At 43.0% G+C, this 20,738-nt stretch overlaps 1 protein-coding gene across 1 annotated transcript in view; it reads left to right on the top strand.

Moving 5' to 3' along the window:
* The first annotated feature begins 597 nt into the window (after nt 1–597).
* LOC149287846 (formin-1-like) overlaps nt 598–20,738 on the top strand; it is a 45,513-nt gene continuing 25,372 nt past the window's right edge. Inside the window, exons 1-3 of the mRNA XM_089492438.1 lie at nt 598–2,371; nt 11,455–12,824; nt 13,381–13,498. Coding sequence (XP_089348564.1) covers nt 598–2,371; nt 11,455–12,824; nt 13,381–13,498 — 3,262 coding nt within the window. The remainder of the gene's footprint in view (nt 2,372–11,454; nt 12,825–13,380; nt 13,499–20,738) is intronic.

Raw genomic sequence — 20,738 nt, 5'->3', positions numbered from 1 at the left:
CAAATCCCATCCATCCTATAATTGAATACCAATCATCTCGTAGACTGCAAAAGAAATATACGAGATGGAAACCATAGACAAAACATATCTCCTTATAGTAATTCTGGTGCAAAGTGGTAAAAGTGGAGTAAACAGTCCGGGCCTTGGATATTATCCAAAACCCAAGCCCATAACCCAAAATGGTATTTTAAATCTGGAAAGCGTACATAGCATTTGCAAATTATTTAGAGCCAGTTAACTATTCTTCTGTGATGTAACAAATCTACTAACTTGAACCAAATCGTTATTAACAGGTATTGTCGCAGTCTGAAGAACACAAGCCCCCCATTCTTGGTTTGGGAATACTTAATAGTGCAAAGAATACTTTGCTAGCATTTGATTTCAACGTCCTGATGTCTTCATTGTGAATTAAAGTATTTGAAATTTCTGCAAGAATATTTGGCGTGCTGAAAGCCTAATGATTTCATTTTCTTGCTCTAACAGGCTGCAGTATGATGGTTCTTAGTCAGATGACTCTCCGCCTGGTTATCACATGCTGTGTCATGAAGCACAGAAACATTGACCACATTTAAATCCTGGAATAATTAGAGGCGTATAATGGAGAGCACACACTCTGTCCTCCAATTGCACAAACCCATTATGGAGCTTTGCTACGTCAGCTTCTACCTTCCTGGGGGTAGTGTCAGGGGATTCACATACAAGCGCTGTGTAACTCGAGACAAAGCCAGAACATGTTTTGATAGCTGTTATCGGATCAAGGAGGAGACAGAGGCTGCAGAGCACAGGGATCCACCTTACGAAAGCTTTACAGAGGCCTTAAAGGAAACCACAACCCAAAACATCCTTACAGAACTGTATAAGCTCACGGCTGCTAAAAACAGGTTGTTGGTCCATCTACTTCAAGCCTCCAGGAATCCAAAACTCATAATGGGTAATCAGGAAGGCAAATTTCAAGACCTGCCTCCAGGTTCTAGCATCCCGGAGGAAGATGTTTCTGGCCGTATGGATTTCCACGAGTCGTGGTCTGCTTCAAATGAGAAAAAGGTTTCCTCGTCTAAGGTTAAAAAGAACAGGAGATTCAGTAGGAGGAAGGAAAGTATAGAAGACTTTGTGCAGAAGAAGACTAAGTGGAAAGGGGGTCCGGAGGCTGGAGTGATGCATACGAGAGACAAAGCATTCGCAGCAAGGCCATCTCTGACCAACTCTGTAGACTCCTTGTCACGCCCGAGACTGCAGTCTGTAGAGAACAAGGAGAGTTACACAACGGGTTCCTCAATAAACAGTATGCAGGGTAAGCTTTGTGAAAGCTCTGGGATGCTGGGTACTGAATCAGCGATGGGCAGCTCGCTTTCTGTGTATGATAATGATGTATTTGATGATTTTTCTCTGCTGCCTCATAGCGACAGCCTTCTGGGTGATCTGCAGGGAGTCATGAAGATCATGCAGGAACAGAACAGTGCCCCCATGATTCAGGGCAGTAAAGCAGAAAGAAGATGCACAGAGTATAATAACAGTGACGAACCGGGTAGCAGGAGGGGCTCAAGGACCGTCGTAGCTAAAGTTCAGGATATCAGCCCCTGTGTTCAGAGAGTTGTCACCTCATTCAGTTACCCAGAACATAGCGTTGATGATGCGAGGTGTGAAAATGTCACCACTGTGGTATCTGCTGTACCAAATGAGTTTATCTCTCAAGCAGATGTGCTTAAGCTTTGTGATCCTCCTGACAGAGATCCGCAATCCTTAAGAGGCAGTGAGACAGACCAGGAGGTGGACAGGGCAAGTGAGAGACACCTGGTCCTACCGCTTAATGATGATGCATTGGTGTCGCATGGATTTGTCAACAAAAGTCTCATAAGAGTTCTGCAAAGTGACAGTGTGGAGGAGACTGAATATTGGTTGGGACAACTGGATCACAAAGGAGACAGAGCTGCTGTGTGCCCCAACCTGCTGAAACAAGCAACCAAATCTTTAAATCCAGCAAAGTTTGTCCACCAGAGTACCAACATTAAAGCAGGGGAAAAGCACCCCGCAACCCTTTCTTTTACCTGTGATGTACGTAATGAATCCAGCCAGCCAAGTAATATCAAACGAAATTCTATTTCCCCGTCTCCTTTATCTTCCCGCCTTCCAAGCCCGCAGTTTCATCACAGGATTCTGCCGTTATCCACCAAGCTGTCTGAGGACATCACAGACTTACCCCAAAGGGACATACAATGGGATACCCCATGTGACAAAAGCTCTTCACGTCGGGCCTTGGGGACTAAAACTAAAGATCCTACCTGGTCAGAGTATTTAGCTTCTGATGAGCAAAGGCAAAACCAGTCTACAACTGTGAAATACAGCACCTTACAACCTGATCTACCTCCTCCAGGTTAGTAATTTTGTATTTTATAACATAAATCAGATGTCTTTCTAAACGTTATCCTTCTACCTCAAAGGTGCCTTCCGATGAGTGACAAACCAACTCATCGTAGGCATTTCATCATCATCTTGAGAATTTTTGTACCCCTTGATCTGCATCATGGAACCCATTTTTAAGCTTTCTAAATTAGCAGTGGGGCAGTACTTGTAAGTTAACCTGTCCCTGAGCCATATATATAATATATTTCTCTACCGAACAAGCAAGGACTCAATTCCCTGGGGGTAGTCTCTCTGGGTAGAGAAAAAGGTTTGTAGGTTTAAGCAGCTCTGAAATATAGACACATATTCAGTACCTGTATCAACCTGATTCTATGATTCAGTTGTTGGCAAGAAAAAGTATCACTGAGTAACCTGTGTTGCTACATCAAAAAGGGTACATTAACCCCTCAGCGCCCAGTCATCACTCTTGTTAAGACAATGTACATTTTATCAGAGAATTATCTTAAAATGTCACATCTTATAATGGATGTAATGCTTTGTAAATCCTGCATTGTATTGTTCAGGGCATTACGCACCTATGTAATGTTGTAATATACGTATTAAAACCCAAGCTTATGTGGGTACATATCCCTGCATGATTTATTTCCCCTTCAATTTTATATTTGTTCTGGATAGTTGTTGATTTGCTTATGTATCCTTTGTAAAGGTAAGGTTTATAGAGACATTTTTTTTTTTTATTAAGATAGATGTTTGTGTCAGATCTTGCCACAAAATTTTTTAATTTTAAGTTAAATACTCTTGCAACAGTCAAATATCTGGAAAAACAAAAAGCACAACCTTTAGCCAGTTTTGGTTACTTTTTAAAGCTTGGAAATTCCTCTTTAAGCATTTACATGTTTCAGGAACAAATTCACTCATTGGGCGTGAATGGTTTGGCTTATTGCCCAATTGGTACCCATTTTCATACATGAACTGTGAGCACTTCTTTAACCACAACCTATATTGTTTCAGATATCAAAGTAATAAAGTCCATGAAGAGATGGATGTGTAGGGTTTGGCTCTCACTGAGTATTGAAGCCTTTTTGTTCCATTAAGCCCTCCAGTTTGGCTGTTTAGAAAAGTTTTAGGTTTCAAGAGGGTTCTCATGGAATCTGTAACAGGCCAGGAATGGTATGGTTAAAGTGGGGCTATCACCTTTCTCAGGGATACCCTGGGACACATTGAGGTAGCGTGATCACATAAAGCAAAATAACGTGATCCTGCAATAAAAGCGATGCTATTCTCACAGAGCGCCAGAAAGTAAACTGCTAGTAGGGTAAACAATGATGAAGGGAGGGGAGTATTTATGAATGAATGTATGTTAATTATAATGAGTGTAAGTGTGTGTGAGCATGTATACGTTGTGATCCTGCACCCACACAGGGTACCAAACAGCACGGTCCTCTAGGGTATTAACACCACATCTCAGTTAGGTAATCAACCACGATTTATTTGTAGTCCACGTATGCAGCTATATACAGAATTTCATAGTACACAAATTCCCTACAAACAAAAGCCTAGCTCGTCTGAGCGCTTACTAACATAGAACTCCCTCGCTACTCAGGGTCTAAAACTAAACAAAACGTAATCCCACCAACCTTTTTGATGGTCTCTCTTGTGCAAAGCAAGCCCTGCTGCTTCCAAACAAACTCTCTCTCCTCTCCCTCTGTCCAACAGGTCAGGCTTTACTGCAGTCAGTGCAGCTCATTACTTGCAGCTGACCAGTGCATTGGAGTCAGCCTAAACTCCTGGCCTGGATCCTGTGTCAGTCCAGGTGCATGTAAACTGCGGGGTGGAGCACCAGCCTGCCCTATATGTCATATAAAACCCTACAAAATCGAGGGGGAATGTATACCCCTTCCACAACAACACCCCGCACCTTGCTACAACGTGTACAAACAGAGAAATTTGTTAGATTGTATGTTAATGTAAGTTTGTGTTGCGTGAATGTTTATACGTATGTGTACCAGTGTGTATGGGGGGGGGGGCAAGGGGCCCATGGGCCAGAAGGTGTCAGCTCTCCTCTGTAGATAAATATTGATGTATCTATATATGAAAACCCACCTTATATACATCCCATAGGACCAGCTATCTTCACTTCTCAGTCTGCATATTTATCCCTCTCCGTTATTGTACTGTTGTTCTTAAGATAGTTGCTGATCGGTTCAGACAGCCTTTCTAAGGTGAGGAAGAAGGGAACCTTAATGAGTGCATTTTGCAATTGTTACCATATATCGAACCATAACTTCCCTTTTTTTGCGTACCCACACAAATTACAATTTCTTTTTTTTAAAGATGTACTGTATGTTCATAGATATGTTCTCAATACAGTACAGTCTCTCCTGCCATGTGAAATACTGCCAGTCAGGTCCAGTGAACATTTCAGGGGGTACTAACGTGACCACCCAGTGACTGTGAACAGAAAGCCCCCCAAGAGCTGTCTAAGGAGTGGTAAAGGTTGGTCTGGGCCTGCTACAATGTAAGCTGTTAACTTTATATGTACACAAAACTTATACTTCACTAACTGCCTATTTCAACATTTAAATTCACTTTTAATTGCTTTTTAAATGAGCCTCTTCTTACTCAACTTCTCCATTCTGCTGTTTCTGCTGACAATTATGTTTTACTTGGTATCGCTACAGCCCAAATATTATTTCTTCATGGCTTTTCCACAGGAAGTTTTTGACCTTAAAAAAAAACAACCTTTACCACTCCTTAGACAGCTCTTGAATGTTTTCAATGGCTATTCCTACACACCCCGGCCACTGGGGACAGAAGACTTGGAAGCCTGGTTTCTGTTATTTCTTTTTTGTTAAATCATTTTTTAATTAATCAAATTATATCAAGAATAAAATGGAAAAGTGATTTTTCTTAATGCACTTTGAGAGGAGTCGGGAATTTCAGTCCCTGTGATGATCAGAATGTTCCAAAGTGAGGAAAGCAGTGGCCTAAGCCATAAAACTAAATGCCATTTTTGTTATCCAGACCTGTATGCTTTATTGGTGACTCTAGAATAGAAAGAAATCCTTTATGGAAAAGAAGGTACAACTACAAGGTATGGCCTTTTTTGGTCTGGCTCCCAGATATAGAGTATAAATAGTGTGTGCACAAGTTATATCATAGAAAGTTTATTTTATAAAGAGTTCATGGGGCAACATAGACACTCTGTAGCAGTAGATCGATACACATCTGCTCAAAACTTTAAGCACCGGAAGTAAAGTGTATCCAGTGATGGACTGGCGGTGATGGACTGGCGGTGATGTGGCGGCCCTAGCACTTCAAGGCTGAAGGCCGGCTGATGACGTAAGTGCGTTCCGTGGCTTAATATAACTGCTCCCTTACTTGGAACATTATGCCCATTATATCTCCATTTGTGCTGAGAAGATAAATATGGGAACAGCTGCCCCAAGCAAATTGATAAGCTAAGCTTCTTTTCTCACCTCTCATGATACACTTCTCATTTAGAAATTTAGATCAGAAATGATGCTACCATCATCATAGGTAAAGAGTGTGCTCAGGAGTCCCCTCATTGAATGTAGTGGGGTTAAGGTACAAATCCCTCAAGTTAGATCACAAAGAGTAACGTTTTTAGAAACAAGCTTGTGATCATTAGTATTGTGTTCCTTAGCTGTATTGCATTTGAATGTTTACTTGCTGCTTTCCCATTAAGGTTTTCTGTAATTTTACTCCTGAACTTCATTATGTCTTGCAAATATTTAAAAAATAGAGTCCATTTTTTGGTGTTTTAGTCTTAAAGAGGTAGCCATGCCCCCTTTTTGTCCTCTCAGACGTAAAAAAAAAAACAACTAGTGTTGTCTTTGCCAAATGTTGCGCAGATTTCCTCCTTAGACTTGGGTGTGAAGGGAGCCCAAGGTTGAGAGCTTGCCCTAGGCCCCATTAGATATAAAGATCCAGGATTACGAAATGTTTAGGAACCTTAATACCTAATTTAACGAATTCCAGGAAATGCATCATGTGACTGATCTTTCTAAAGAACTTTGTAGGCCAGCTTGGTCCACCTGCTCAGGTTCACCCCTCACCTGGTGGTTTCAGTGACCTCTTTGTCAAGAGGTTCTATTTTGTGAAGCATTTTTCTATGTTGAATGTGTGATATGGGTGAAGCTAGTTGAGGTTGTGGCTCTGGTGGTCCCACCTGGTTTGCCTGCTCTTAGATCACAACTGAATAATGCCTTGATCTCCAGAAGGTCTTCATACCTCCTTTGAAGAGACGAACCACACAAACTCAACACTTGGAAACAAAATAGGAAACCTATACTGCTGCCAGTGAAAGCACTAAACATAAGATTATAGCGTTTGTGTTTGTTTATGCTACAGCTTAAATATTTAAGATTATAGCTAAAAATTCCCCTTTGGCGTTTAGTTATTGAGCAGCACAAAAATATGAATGATTGTTGTGTATTTTGCGCTAATGGATCTGGGTCATAGTAGGGGTCAGCAGCCGTCTTCATGCAGGTTCCTGCCTTTCTTGAAGATACATCCTCATTGTTTCCATCCTGCTGCGTTCAATTTGTCATCCTGTACCCAGTATTACATAACCGGCGCCTGTGGATGGCCAGGCGTTCTTCTGCGCAGGTCCTCCTGTCAGTTCTGATTACTTTTGGTCACTGGCCTTCTGTGTTTACTCCTGCAATGAATTCTCTACAATGCCTTTACTCCCACAATAATTTTTTATCTTGGATTTTTACAAAGCTCAGTGGGCTTCACCTCTGTACTAAAGCAAATTACTGCTTGTAAGTAACATTCTAAGTTTCGTGTTGTTCTTCAGACGATAATCCGTAAGCAAGACAATAATTCTCGAGATTTGTTTTATAGTACTGAAATATGAAGCACCGGCTTTAAAAGAAGCCGCTGTGCTTTGTGCCAAGTGCTTCCCTGAGATTTAAATTGCCAACCACCGCCTCTTCCAGGACTTGAAACAAGTCGGGTCTCCAGAAGGCTGTGTAGTGAAGTGTTACAGACCTCTCAATCGTGTGAAGATGCTGTAATTTGAGTGACAACCAGCAGGGGCAGTGTTGGTGGGAATTCGCATGAGTCCGGAAGGCTGCCACCAAGTGGCCCTGTGATGCAATACAAAGGATCCTACATTCCACTCCGAATATGCGTGGTCTTATCTGTAAGGTTGGCCTTACTTGTAAGGAAGTTGAATTTAAACGTTTCTATATGGATTCAATGATGCTATTGAGTTATCTGTTTAAATATATCTGGTAATGTCCCTTCGATTTATTTTACAGTGTTATGTAGAACAGACACCAGTTACTTCTTTATACACTGAAGAAAGGAGCTCACTGTTCCAAATGTTAGTAATCTAACTCTGTTATGGATTGATCGCGGGTTATTTTAATTTCATTAAAATTCCTGTATTCCGTGCTCAGGTTCTGTCTTTCTTTTCGTCTCCAGATTAGCTCCACATTTATATATTTCTTTGCACCAGGGGACACATATTGCCTTAATATCCACAGATAGTTTTTTTGAGATATAAGAATCATGTCTATGATGCACTGCATGAAATGTAATAGGTCAGATGGGTTTTGTAGAACATATGCCCAAATCACAAAACATCTGCATTTTATACTAATCTTGTGCTGGTCCATATTATACACTTATTTATTGCCTGGAAATATTTAACTTATAGGATAAAAATCAGCCAGTGGTGTTTTAATTTCCGTTGCTTGGAAAAACATAGGAGGGCTCTTTGCCCTTTGGATAAAGGATTCTCCTCGTTAAATCCAGAACCACAGTCTCTTTCTTTGCTTCGCAAAATTATGCCTTCTACCCAACCCTCTTAGATTTCCATGTAACGTACAATTTGTCAAACTGATATCCGTTCACTGTTACCCAAATAACCTGTACAGATATGGTAGCCATTTTTAAAAGAGCTTGATGAGATGGACTTCAACGGTGCAGCTCCAGCGAAGGGAACAGCAATGTAACTTGTCTCCTAGAAGAAATATTTAATACTCTTCAAGAAAAATATGCTGTCGCTATCCATAAACATTAATAAAGGTATAATTGTGTTTCACGCAAAAAGTTTCCCTTTTGAGCTGTTGAAGACCTCTACTTGTCTCTTAACGCCATTGCCTGATCTTGTAGCTCCATGATCCATGGTTTGGTACAGAGCCTAAATATGTAAGCATTTTATGTATACAGACTTTACAAGGTGGCAGTACTTTACACATACTACTCGATGAGTGGGCAGAAATAGTAGGGGTACCAAAGGCTGGGCTGTTTGATGGAGGTCCGCCATGGCAATGGGTGCATCTCCTTGCATCACTTCGGTTACGGCACTATCGTGTCTAGAGAAAAGTAAACATGGGTTTTGTACAGCCTTGTCTTTTGGGCCCTGCATAGTGTATAATTTGGTCTATAAGAAAACTTTGGAAAAAATCTACATATTCCAGAATATATAATTAGAATACAATTGTAAAGGAAGCTGTTACAGTTCCCCAGTATAGCCCAGAAACCATAGTTTATACCAAATGGGACCTTTACAGCCACTAGTTCTGATCCACATGAGTCTCGTGAAGTACAGAGGTCAACACCCGGCCACGCCAGATGCTAATTTTTCTTGAAAGCAAATGTGAAGTACTTTGGAACATTGCTGAATTTTTAAAAGATTCCCCCTCTTCATCCTTGGGTTGATTAGTGAATTATAGTAATGTATCCACTGTTTGCATATGTTTAATTACAATGTTTTTTGTGCAGGAGGAGGGGTGACACAGAGAGATACTTTGGCTACATCTCCTGGTTTCCAATCTTGTGTCAATGAAGACATCTCCTGTGTGGGCGATACTAGGCCCGTTACAAACCGGGACAAGCCGGGGAAACCTGATAGGAACGCGCTGCATCTTAGTCTGGAGATACTGGTGAGTGTGCTTTTAGCATTATCCTTTGTCAAGTTGTGTGCCAAACATAAACCACCATTTTTAACACATAAAGAAGTTCATTAGAAGTAATATGAGAGATATATAGAGGCAAGAAGGTATGCATCCACTGAGATCTGTCTAGCACAAAAGGGGAGAGAGCACTAATAGTTTAGGAGCCGGGATACCCTGATAAATGTATGGCGGACGCTTACTCCCTTCACCACGCTTGGCTGGCAAGTTGCTACCTTGATCACCTACGTTCACAGAGGAATCCCCATGATTTTCTTGCAATGGGTGATTACCCAAACTGGGTTCAAGTACTTAAAATTAGTTTATTTTAATGGCATTAAAATAAAGTATGAAGGACAATCTATATCTAAAGAGTTGTTTTTCATAAGAGCTACACACTACGTCTACTTACAGGAAAAGAATGCAGCTCAGCATAACCCATATCTGGATAGCTACAGTTGCAATAAGAGCAACTGGTCATTGCTGCAGAATATGATGAAGATATATAAATTGATAAATAATAATAAAGTTGATGTATGTAGAAGGGCAATATGAGTTTACATAATATATATATTATAAATATAATATATATAATAATATAATATATAATAGAAAATAAACAGAACCAAACCCCTCTGCACTATGTTACACCATTCATATGCGTAAACTATGCCCTTTGGATAGACCATCTCTGAAGGTCGTAATGCATTAGCTACACAGCCAGAAATTCAGAAGTGATACGTGCTGACAAGCTGCATCCGTGGGCATTTAATAGGTTTATGAAACAGTGAATCACCATAGGTGGCGTATGCTGTTCAAAGAGAGGGACTAACACCATCCCCTATAGTTTACCCTTTTTAATCACTTTACTTGTTAATGGTTTAGCATAATTTTATGCACAACAATCTTGGCTTTGAATTCCTTTACAGTTCTTTTTCCACGGGAAGTTTCTTCCTTGTATCTTCCACCCTCTCTGTATTGTAGTTATTATTTTTTTTTTTATTTGTATTTTTTTAATTATTATTTTTTTTTGTACTTTCCCTGATATTTTCAAATTGTATAGAATATTGCTGTGCGCATTTTAAGTATCACACTCTTCAACGCAGCCCAGCTGGAAACTATCACAAATATTTACACAAGTGACAAGGCTCCAGCGTCTCATTGATATGAGGTGTCCGGCTGATTCCCGGTCAAAGAGGTTCTCGTCTGTTTGCCTTCCCTCCTTTCACAGGCAGTGGGAGTGGAAAAAAAGCCTGCTGTGCATACCTGTTACCTGAAAGCAGGAAGGTAGGGTAATTTGAAACCAGCCCTTTTCATGCCGTCTCTGGACGGTGACATTTGCATTCTTTAGAAAAGCTTCCACAACGCGGAAGAGAACGATTTCACCCTGTTTTCAGCTGAAAGGATCCGTCTGGCTGTCTGCAAAGCAAAGACGTCATTTTTAGCACTGCTGGTTTTGCGGTAAAGGTTTTTTTTTTCTTCTTTCTCATCCCGCTCTGCTAAAGACATGCTGGCTTCATCTGCAAAGTTTGGATTTCACCGGGAGAGACCTGAGAAAGACCTGAGGCTAGAGTGACACAGGAAATCTTTTCAGAGTTGTCATGCCGGCTTGGTGCTCACAAAGACGTTGTTATTTGCGTGTAATTAAAACTGCCAAGCGACCGCAGAGACTGCTTTACAAGCAGGAAGCAGGAATCCAAAGGTCTCCGCTGCAGAGTTTCCAAAAGGAATAACAGACTTTCTACCTCTGTGTCTTTTCATTCTACAAAAACAGATTTGGGATGACTTGGTTGCCGAGGCTAACTTGTACAAAGGATATGTTCTGAACTGTCTTGGTGTTTTTTTTGCCTGAAAAGAATGAATATTTAATTTAACTTAAGTTTTTTTGTTTGGTCAAAGTGTAAGTTTCAGTTTATTTAACAACACGGTGGAAAATCCAGTTTTATTTTCTTTTGGTTCTTGCATTGTTGTAAATACTGTAGCCCCTAGGTCCAGCTCACCTAATACGGTTACAGGACATAGTTATTTGGGGATATGGAACTAAAAGCCAATGTTCCCACAGAGTCCCAGGCTCCAGCGGTGGCGTCGGCAGCTGCACACAATGAGGCTGCTCCATCTCTGCTAGGCAAATTTTCCATAAAGTCATTTTTTGGATTTGCAGCAAAGCCTAAAGAGGAAAATGCAGTCCTGAAAGCATTCAGATCCACCGGGAACAAACCAGAGGTGCAATCAGACACCCTCGCCTTTTCCCAGGAGTCAAGCAACACCGAGTTTGAAGCACAGCGTGACACATCAGAAGGAGGAGCTAATTCTTGTGAAAGCTTAAAAGAAGTGGCAACCATTAGAGATGAACAAACGAAGCAGGTAGAGCATTCAGAGTTGATAGAGGTTCGGGATACGGATGATTTACCCAGTGAAAAAGAAATAGATTCTCAAGTCTCCATGAAACAAGTTAAACCTGCTACAAGTGAGAAGGTCCACAGAGTACCACATCCTCCGATGGATAATCTGGGTGGGACTGAAGTCCAGGTTTTACAAGAGCAAAATGATGAAAAGAAAGGAGTACACGCGCAGCGTCTGGAAGCCTCAGATATTCACAAGGATGCAGAGACGGCTTCACGTATCATATATGACACCACGGACTCAGATGTTTGCATGAAGGAAATCTACGACCAGGATGGTATGCTTGTGCGTGGAACTCTTGTACATACAACCAGTGATACGGATTCTGACAGCGAGAGTCCTGAAGAAGTCACAGGAAAACAAACAACAAAGACCCCAGAGTCCCAGGATTATTCTGAATCTCATGTACCACTTAATAGTGTCCCCATCCAGGAGCCAGGAACCCAAGAGCCGGGTAATGAGGACTTTGTAGAAAGGGACAAAGATAACATGTCAACACTGGATAAGGATACAAACTGTCCTGATGTCACAAGCAATCCAGAACCTGGTAAAGACTCTCTACTTTCAGACACCCAGGACGAAAAGCCTTTCCAACTGCCCGCTATATTTAGCGGCCTTCGCATACATAAGAAGGGAGCTCCTGTACAGGAGAATGAAACGGTCACGGTAAAGGCAGGGGACACCGACCTGGCGATGTTAAAGCTGTCCCAGCCAGTGCAGAAGGCAAAGTTGCCTGTGGGTTCGCCGGTCAGAAAGCAGGAGCCAAAGAAGACGGCAGAACCCAAATCCAGCTCGAAGTTCATGGAACAGCTCTCCCAGCTGCTGAATTTTGATCTCCCAAAGCAAGATGAAAAGGAGGTAGACATACCCTCAGAGCAAAGCCAAGAAGAATGTGTGGAGCAGAGCACTGAGGTCATCACAGAAAAATCCCCAGAGCCTGTACCCCAGGATTCTGCCCTGGATGCCTTTAGATCTTTTTTCACCGGGCCTTCCAAAAAGGTTGCAAAGCAAGAGTCCCCTGACTTGGAGACTGTGAAGCGGAAACAAAAGAGCGAGAAGGAGTCTCTGAAGGCCATATTTGACAAAACCAGGCATAATGATGGTGATGACTCCTCTGATAAGAAAAATGTAAGCTTTCTATACCCCCCATCAGAACAATTGTATGTGTAAATGTGCTTGTGATGACCTCAAAATACATTATTCAGCTTCTGTAAGGTCAATGTGAGCCTTTTAGCCGCCTTCATTTTCCTAATTTTGGTGAATGTCATTCTGGAACTTTTTAGCTGTCTCGATACATCTGGACAGTGGAGTGATTAAATACTTTTCACTTTAAAAAGAAAGACCATAGCAGATTAGTTGAGTTACATCTTAAGCACTGGCAAATGTTATTAATTTGAACATTTTTTCACAATTGTTTACTTGCACTAACAATGAGGTTTTATATTGCAAAGAAGACATTTTTTTGTACAAAACTGCGTTCTAAAGTTAGTAAAAAAAACCCAAAAAACATCCACCTATTGTTGTGTCATTAAATATAGACTTGCCTGGAAACTAGAATTCCATAACACGATAGTTGGGTATAGTGCTGCATTTCTAAAGCAATGTTGGAGCCGAAATATAATTGCGATGGATCCTCTAAACCATCTTAATATGGTATATGAAACGATATCTTTTATTATTGCAGCCCGACCATAGCCCATCTGATCCAGAAGACAGGACTCCAGGGAGACTTCAGGCTGTGTGGCCACCCCCAAAACCCAAGGATGAGGAGGAGAAAGTTGGTTTGAAGTACACTGAAGCAGGTAGGGGAGCATCGGTGAGAATTGCATTTGTTGCTGTTTGGTACAGAAGCTTTTTACGCCAAACTGGCGGATGGCTGATCCACAATTCCTTTTGTGTTTCTACTATAAATTTAGAGATGCTGCTTGAGATATTGAGGTTTATTCATAATAGCTTAAGGTGCAGGTGAGTTGAAACATTTCATCTCACTGGGGTTGGCCTTTTGTAATGCAGCATTAAATTGGTAACGATGACTGATTAAATGGTTTGACTCGCCTGCAATTTGTGATTTGCTGACTAAATTGCTAGGTGTCCTTTGTTCATTTTGGTTTTAAAATGTGTTGAAAGGTAAGTCCCTTGCATGGCAAGACATATGTAGCTTGTATTCGGAGGAGATTGGAAGTTATTGGGAGGGTGCATGTGTCATAAAGTCTACGTGGTACACGGTCTGGGTTTTTTGGGCACTTGGAAGTAAAAGTACCTTAGCATATTAAGAGGACATGCAGGGGGGCAATTGCCTCCTGGACTGGCCCAAGTTAAAGATCTTGGGCCACTACCTGAAGCTTTTCTGGGAGTTTTATAGCCACCAGGCTGTATAAAGTAGAAAAGACTTTAGATGGCGTTCATGTGATGACTCCACGGACAGGATGGAATAGTTTAATCGAGCATGTTGCCTACTAGACTGTTTTCTGCCACTTTATTAGTAGTGCACTTGGTTGCCCACGGGCTGAATGTTGCCAGACCGCCCGTGAGGACGAGAGACGTGTTCTGTTAGGTGAATGTGCTCTTGGTGTTTAGGAACGGGCAGTGTGATTCAGTTACAGGTATGCTAGGTGGAGTTGTAATGTTTGTGTACAGTACCTGATATCTGTTTACTAGGAAGAGGTAGGATTAATGCGTCACTTTACTTGTTTTAGCAGGAAGTTGGGAGGTTCATCACTGGCTGGTTTGCATTACAAGGAAGAATAATTAGTGTTTGTGTATGTATAAGGAGATAACAAGTCTTTGTTGTGCGTTGGTGGGAAGCGCGACACTCTTGTTTCTGCATTAAGTAGCGCTGTCTGATATGTTCTCCAACGTCTATGGATTACGAGCAGATTACGCAGATGACGTTTGTACGCTGCATTCAGAAACAGTGAGAGTTGGTACCATGTTGGCCGTAGAAACACAGGAGACGAGTAGAGTCAAGTTGATACCTTTATTGGGTACCTAGTCTTGAATTCAGGTTTGGTATGTATTTATGTAGGGCAGATAACCAAACCTTATCACCGCGTATAGTCTTTGCTCCAAGTATCTGTAAAACATTTTGTCAATTATTGTGCCAAACAGGCCACTGGGGTGCAGAACTCTTTATTAACCTTGAGAGAGTCAATGGATACATCTACCAAATAAAAAGACGCCATGATCCTTGGCATACCATCGTTATTGGAAAGGATAGCTGTTGATTATAGGAGTTGGAGTCTGATTTAACCATTTAGTATCCATTCAGTAGGATAAGAAGTGTCTCCGATGAGCATCTCAGGGCAATTTATTCATCATATGCGAATATATTTGTTGCAGACATGCATATTAAGGCAGTGGAACCAGTTTTTCCACATAATGATAGTTTGTTAGCTGATTCATAAATACTTCGTCACACCGTACTCTTATGTTAAACACACCCAGCTCCCAGTTAATACACATTACCTAATTTCTAAATTAGTTACTGTGTTTAAAGCGGATGTGAGAGGTGTGAGCTGTGTCAAAAGGAGATTATTTCCTTTAATAGGAATCCAAATAGCTAGCAAGCTGCGGCTTCTAAAAGTTCCTGACCTTTTATAATACTACTTGTAGCCGAGCCATGATTTAACATAGATTGTTAAGCCCCTGATCTGCTAATCAGCCAGGTGGGGGAGCTTTGAGTATGGGATTTCGGGGACGCAGAGGGTATGGCCTTCATTGACAGATAAATGTTCCTGTACATTGACCTGTTGATTTATTGTGTTAAAAGTCATCTGTGCAAGCATGAAACACTATCAGAATCTGCACGTGCACAGAATGCACGCTTCAATTAGTTACGTTAACTTCCTTTCCCCCTCTAGCTTATCTCCTATCCCCTGCTGCCGAGTGACCTTGCCCATTCACTGCACCCCAAACCCTGGATTCACCAACCTTGTCCAGGTCCTGGTGCTTCTCCTCTGAGTCCTGCTCTGGTTTGTAGTGGCATGTTGGAGGGGAAGGAGCGTTGAAAGGCATAGAGCTGTGAGCTTGGGGTTTTAAAGTGTTAACCAGCCAGGAACTCCAAAGTTTTACAGTCTACAGTGTCTGCTCAAAAAAATCTCCAGGTGCTCACATCAGCGGCTCAAAGCAATCTGTATTCCAAGGAAAAAGGGGAGGCACTCCGGAGTTACTTTCCCATTCATAAAGTATTTATTTCTTTAAGTATGAAGCCCAAGGAAACACTGAACGCATTCTCTGTACCACCTCCTCCAGTACAGCAGTGCAGAAGTACGTAAACACCAGCAGACACCCACTAGCAGCATCTGCAGCACTCGTTCATCCCCAGACTCTTTATGGTCCTGTAAGGACTCTCCCCGGGACCATGGACAGTTTCAGATGAGAAGTGAAGCCTCCATGTGAGTTGCTTACATCATGTTTATAGAAAGGGCAGGTTGTGGCAGAACATTGTGTAGGAAGTTCTAGAATCTTGGAATAAAAAGGTGTTAAAGTGTGCACGCAACGTGGCATGATGTGTCACCATTGTAAAGTTAGTGTCCATTACCCATTTGTCTAATTGCATTAGCGTTCTAAGTCTGTCCCTGGCATTTTAGGTTCAGCGCCACTAAAAGCATGGGCTCTTTTTTCAAATATTTCAAGCCAACCTTTTAAAATTTTAGTCCAATGCAGAACCAGGTATAAGACTAAGGAGTCTATTCCAGTGCGCCAACCTGGCCTGAGAAATCATTTAAGAAAAATAAAATTCACTTTGGGTAATCTTGTTTGGCATTTGTCCAACTCTGCCCTTGTCGGTGATTCACTGTATTTTGCAGCCTCGGACCCTAGCTAGTCCACGCTAAATTTATGGAAACTGGAGGACCACGTGTTATGACCCCAGGAGAGGAGTCTGCAGCTAGCATAACTTGCAAATTACAACCTGTGAACTATGATTAGTACAAGATAGCATGGCTTGGTTTCCATCAAACTATTACGTCTCCTTCATCCCTACCAATAATTTAATTTACACGGTTGTGTGATTACCTCTAATTTGCTTCATGAGAGCAGAAAAATGTTCAGTGTTCAAGCAGTGAATGTTATATTCAGCACTTTAGAAGGTGCATTCACATCTAAATACTCTTCCCCTTACCTTACCTGGTAGACTAGAGGCCTTAGTGCCTCTGTTGCCCCAGATACGCATGCCCCATGCCTCTTCTGCTGTATTTAGCCTGAGCATCCTGTGCACAGGGATATAAAGTCCGACACTCTGTCCCGGAAGCAGTGGCGTCTCCAGGTTTCATATTTAGGGGGGCACATGGGGGGCCAGGGACCAAAGTAGGGGGGCCAATTATAAAACGGTACATATACACTATATATATATATATATATATATATATACACACACACGTTAGACGTGCATTTTTAACTACATAATATGCACTTATCTCTTTGAAGTAAAGACTGTGATTAAAATATGATTTCAAAATAACAGCTAAAGTGACAGTTATTTTTCATTCTTTAATATTAGCCCCTGCTGACAATATATATAAATATTAGACCCTGCTGCAGATATATAGAAATATTACACCCTGCTTCCGATATATATTAATATTAACCCCTGCTGCGGATATATATTAATATTAGCCCCTGCTGCGGATACATACTTATATTATACCCTGCTGCCGATATACATAGAAATTATACCCTGCTGCCAACATATATTAATATTAGCCCCTACTGCCGATATATAGTATTAGTCCCTGCAGCCAATATATATAAATATTAGCCCCTGCAGCCAATATTTATTGATAATAGGCCCTGCAGCCAATATATATTAATATTAGCCCCTGCTGCCGATATATATAAACATTAGTCCCAGCTTCCGATATATATTAATATTAGCCCCTGCAGCCAATATATATTAATATTAGACCCTGCTGCCAATATATTTGCCACACTGACTGCAGATCAGGGGAAGACAGTGAGAGTCAGTGCAGTGTTCCCTCCTTCTGACTGCACCGTGACATTGAGAAGTCCTCTCCCCTGTAATCATCCCCAGAGTCCCTTTGTCCCCTCATTCACTAAACCATAGCGCTCTTTTACTACACCCTGTAGTTCAGGTATAGATCAAATAAACAACACATGGAAACAGCACATGCAACTGAATGAGATTAAAAAAAAACTTGTATTTGCAGGTATACATAAATAATGTATGGAAACATAGCATTGCAGGTATAAACCAACAGAACACACAAACCCAGCATTGCAGGTATATATCAACTGGAAATCACATGTACACTCAGCACTGAAGGTTTAGATCAAATAATCAACAGCACTCCAGGTATTGATCAACTGAATAAGACATGCAAATCCTATATTTGCAGGTAAACATTAATAATGTATGGAAATATAGCCGATACAGATCAACAGAATGACACAAAACCCAGCTTTGCAGATATAAATCAATTGGAAATTACATATAAACTCTGCATTAAAGGTATAGATAAAACCCCTTAAATTACAGGCATAGATCACTGGTCACACACCCCAAAGCCAACCCTGGTGTCCACACTGCCCACATAGAACCTGACCAGCACCTAAGTTACACATTATGTCAACTTTGTCCCCAAACAGCTGAACGTACGCCGTTTTTGTCCCATAAAGACCTCTCCCTCCCAATCTATCCTATCTACCCCCTCTCCCTCCCAATCTATCCTATCTACCCCCTCTCCCTCCCAATCTATCCTATCTACCCCCTCTCCCTCCCTATCTACCACATCTGCCTCTCTATCTACCACATCTGCCTCCCAATCTATCCTATGTACCCCCCTCTCCCTCCCAATCTATCCTATCTACCCCCTCTCCCTCCCAATCAATCCTAACTATCCCCTCTCCCTCCCAATGTATCCCATCCACCCCCATCTCCCTCCCAATCTACCCCCTCCTCCCTCCCAATCTATCCTTATCTACCCCCTCCTCCCTCCCAATCTATCCTTATCTACCCCTTCTCACTTCCTATCTACCTCTTCTGACTCTCTAACCCCCTCCTAACTTTCTAACCCCCCCTTTGAAGTTCACTTACCTTGGGCTTGTCCAGCGGTGAGATCGCGAGGTCTCTGTATCCCTGGTTCTGCCGGCTTCACTGCTGGGCGCCGGATATGACGACATATACCGGCGCTCGGCTTGAAATGCCGGCACTGCGAACCAGGAAGAGGCCTCGCGGTCGCGGAGAAGAGTGAGAGGCGCCGAACGGTTGCTGAGAACTTATTCCTCAGCAACCGCTCGGCGCCTCTCACTCTCTCCTCCGGGTCTATTAAAAAAAAAGAAAAAAAAAGACGGTGTTTCAATTGGGGGGGCACACCGGGGGGCACAGCATGATGTAGGGGGGGCCATGGCCCCCTCTGGCCCCCCCCTGCCGACGCCACTGCCCGGAAGGCCGTGGGCCGACCAGATGGAGATGTTCTCCCCAACGGCTCTGGTGTCTAAGCTGTAGCGGTACTTGGGTGTGATGCGCTTGCCTTAACTCGCCCGTATGTTTTGTCTCTACAGGGACATATCCTACCATAGATAAAAGCTGGAAACATAGTCTTGCCTTCCCCTCTGTAAACTCATGGCTACATCATGCATGTCATGGAAACCATGTTCTGCCTGGGATTATCTCCAACCAAGAGGTCACAGTATATAAACCAAGCATTGCCTGAGCCCTGATAATGTACAGATCATCCAGTATACAACGGATCTTATCTTCCAAAACATAAACTGTACCTACTGCCCATTGTGACAGGACCGACCTGTACCCCGACTGGGTACGCCCGCCGAACGTTGCTTCCTTCGCCCCATGGCCACCGGGGCACCAGAGACTAACCCCTTCGCTGTCTGTGGCTAGCCGAAACTGAGCTACACAGGGTGGCTATCGTCCTGAAAAGGACAATACGCGATCATAGCAGAGAACACAGCTCTTCAGGAACCTCGGCCGTACTGTAGTATACCGAAGTATAGCAATACAGCACCCTACCGCCCTAATAAGGGCAGCACCGAGGCTTACCTCAATAACAAGACAGGACTCGTAGTGAGGTAAAACAGGAACTCCCTTTATTTGGGAACACAGGGGCATTTAAACAGTACAAGGGGTTGAGTTACGTCCAATAGACACACAAGGGAATTGCGTCCAATAGACACAAGGGAATTGCGTCCAATAGACACAAGGGAATTACATCCTGCCCTCCTTTGCATATGACTGAGCATTAGCCCTCAGCCCAGTAGGGGGTCTCTACTGTAGTCTGTGTAAGGAGGGAGGGGCAGGACATGTGGCACCTGGACAGGGTAGCAAACAAGGGGAACAAAAGCACACACCATAATCACAACATATACTGGGAAATGCAGGTATCACAAACAATAATTATTACAGACGGTACCGATTAACCCGGGGCCGTCACATCTCCCCCCCCCATAGTCCGGCAGACCCGGCTAGACCCCTAACGGGTCGGCTTGGGGCTGTCCGGGAAAGATAGGTGGGCATTAGGTTGTCTCTGCTCCCCAGTCTTTGGAGTGTGGCGCTCTGCACCCGGGCCCATAGTCTGTAGGGAGAAGGCTGGCACTCAGGCCCCTCCAGAAACCCATGGCATGGAGGCCTCTGTGACAGTCCCCTAGCTCGATTGCTCCTACAAAGGTAGCGCTTACCCGGCCAACGTCTGCCTCTCCCGGTGCGTATACCATTCGCTGGAGAGAAGTGCCGACTGCCCCTTCTCCCTGGAGGGTACCCAGCCTCTGGGGAGGGATGCCGCCTGCACCCCCTCCCTGTTGCTCCCTCTGCCGCTGGGGAGATGAGCCGACTGCCTTATCTCCCTGGATCCCTGTTGTAGGTGCTGTGCAGAGGCCAGAGGTGCTCTGCCCTGTTGCCAGCGCTTCTGCTGGGGCTAAGGGATCTTCGGGTCCGGCCTGCAGCTGGGGGGAGGGAACGGTGTCCCTTGCTATCATCTGCTGCTGAGGAGGGAGGGCAGGTTCCTCTGCTCCCGGGATAGTGGGCTGCCGCTGGGGAGACTGACCAGCTGCGCCATCTCCCGGGTCCTC

Source organism: Sceloporus occidentalis, unplaced genomic scaffold, assembly GCF_023333645.1.
Source record: "Sceloporus occidentalis isolate IW3139 unplaced genomic scaffold, rSceOcc1.0.p SCAF_56, whole genome shotgun sequence".
In the NCBI taxonomy this organism is placed as follows: domain Eukaryota; kingdom Metazoa; phylum Chordata; class Lepidosauria; order Squamata; family Phrynosomatidae; genus Sceloporus; species Sceloporus occidentalis.
This window is presented reverse-complemented; position numbering and strand designations above follow the sequence as displayed.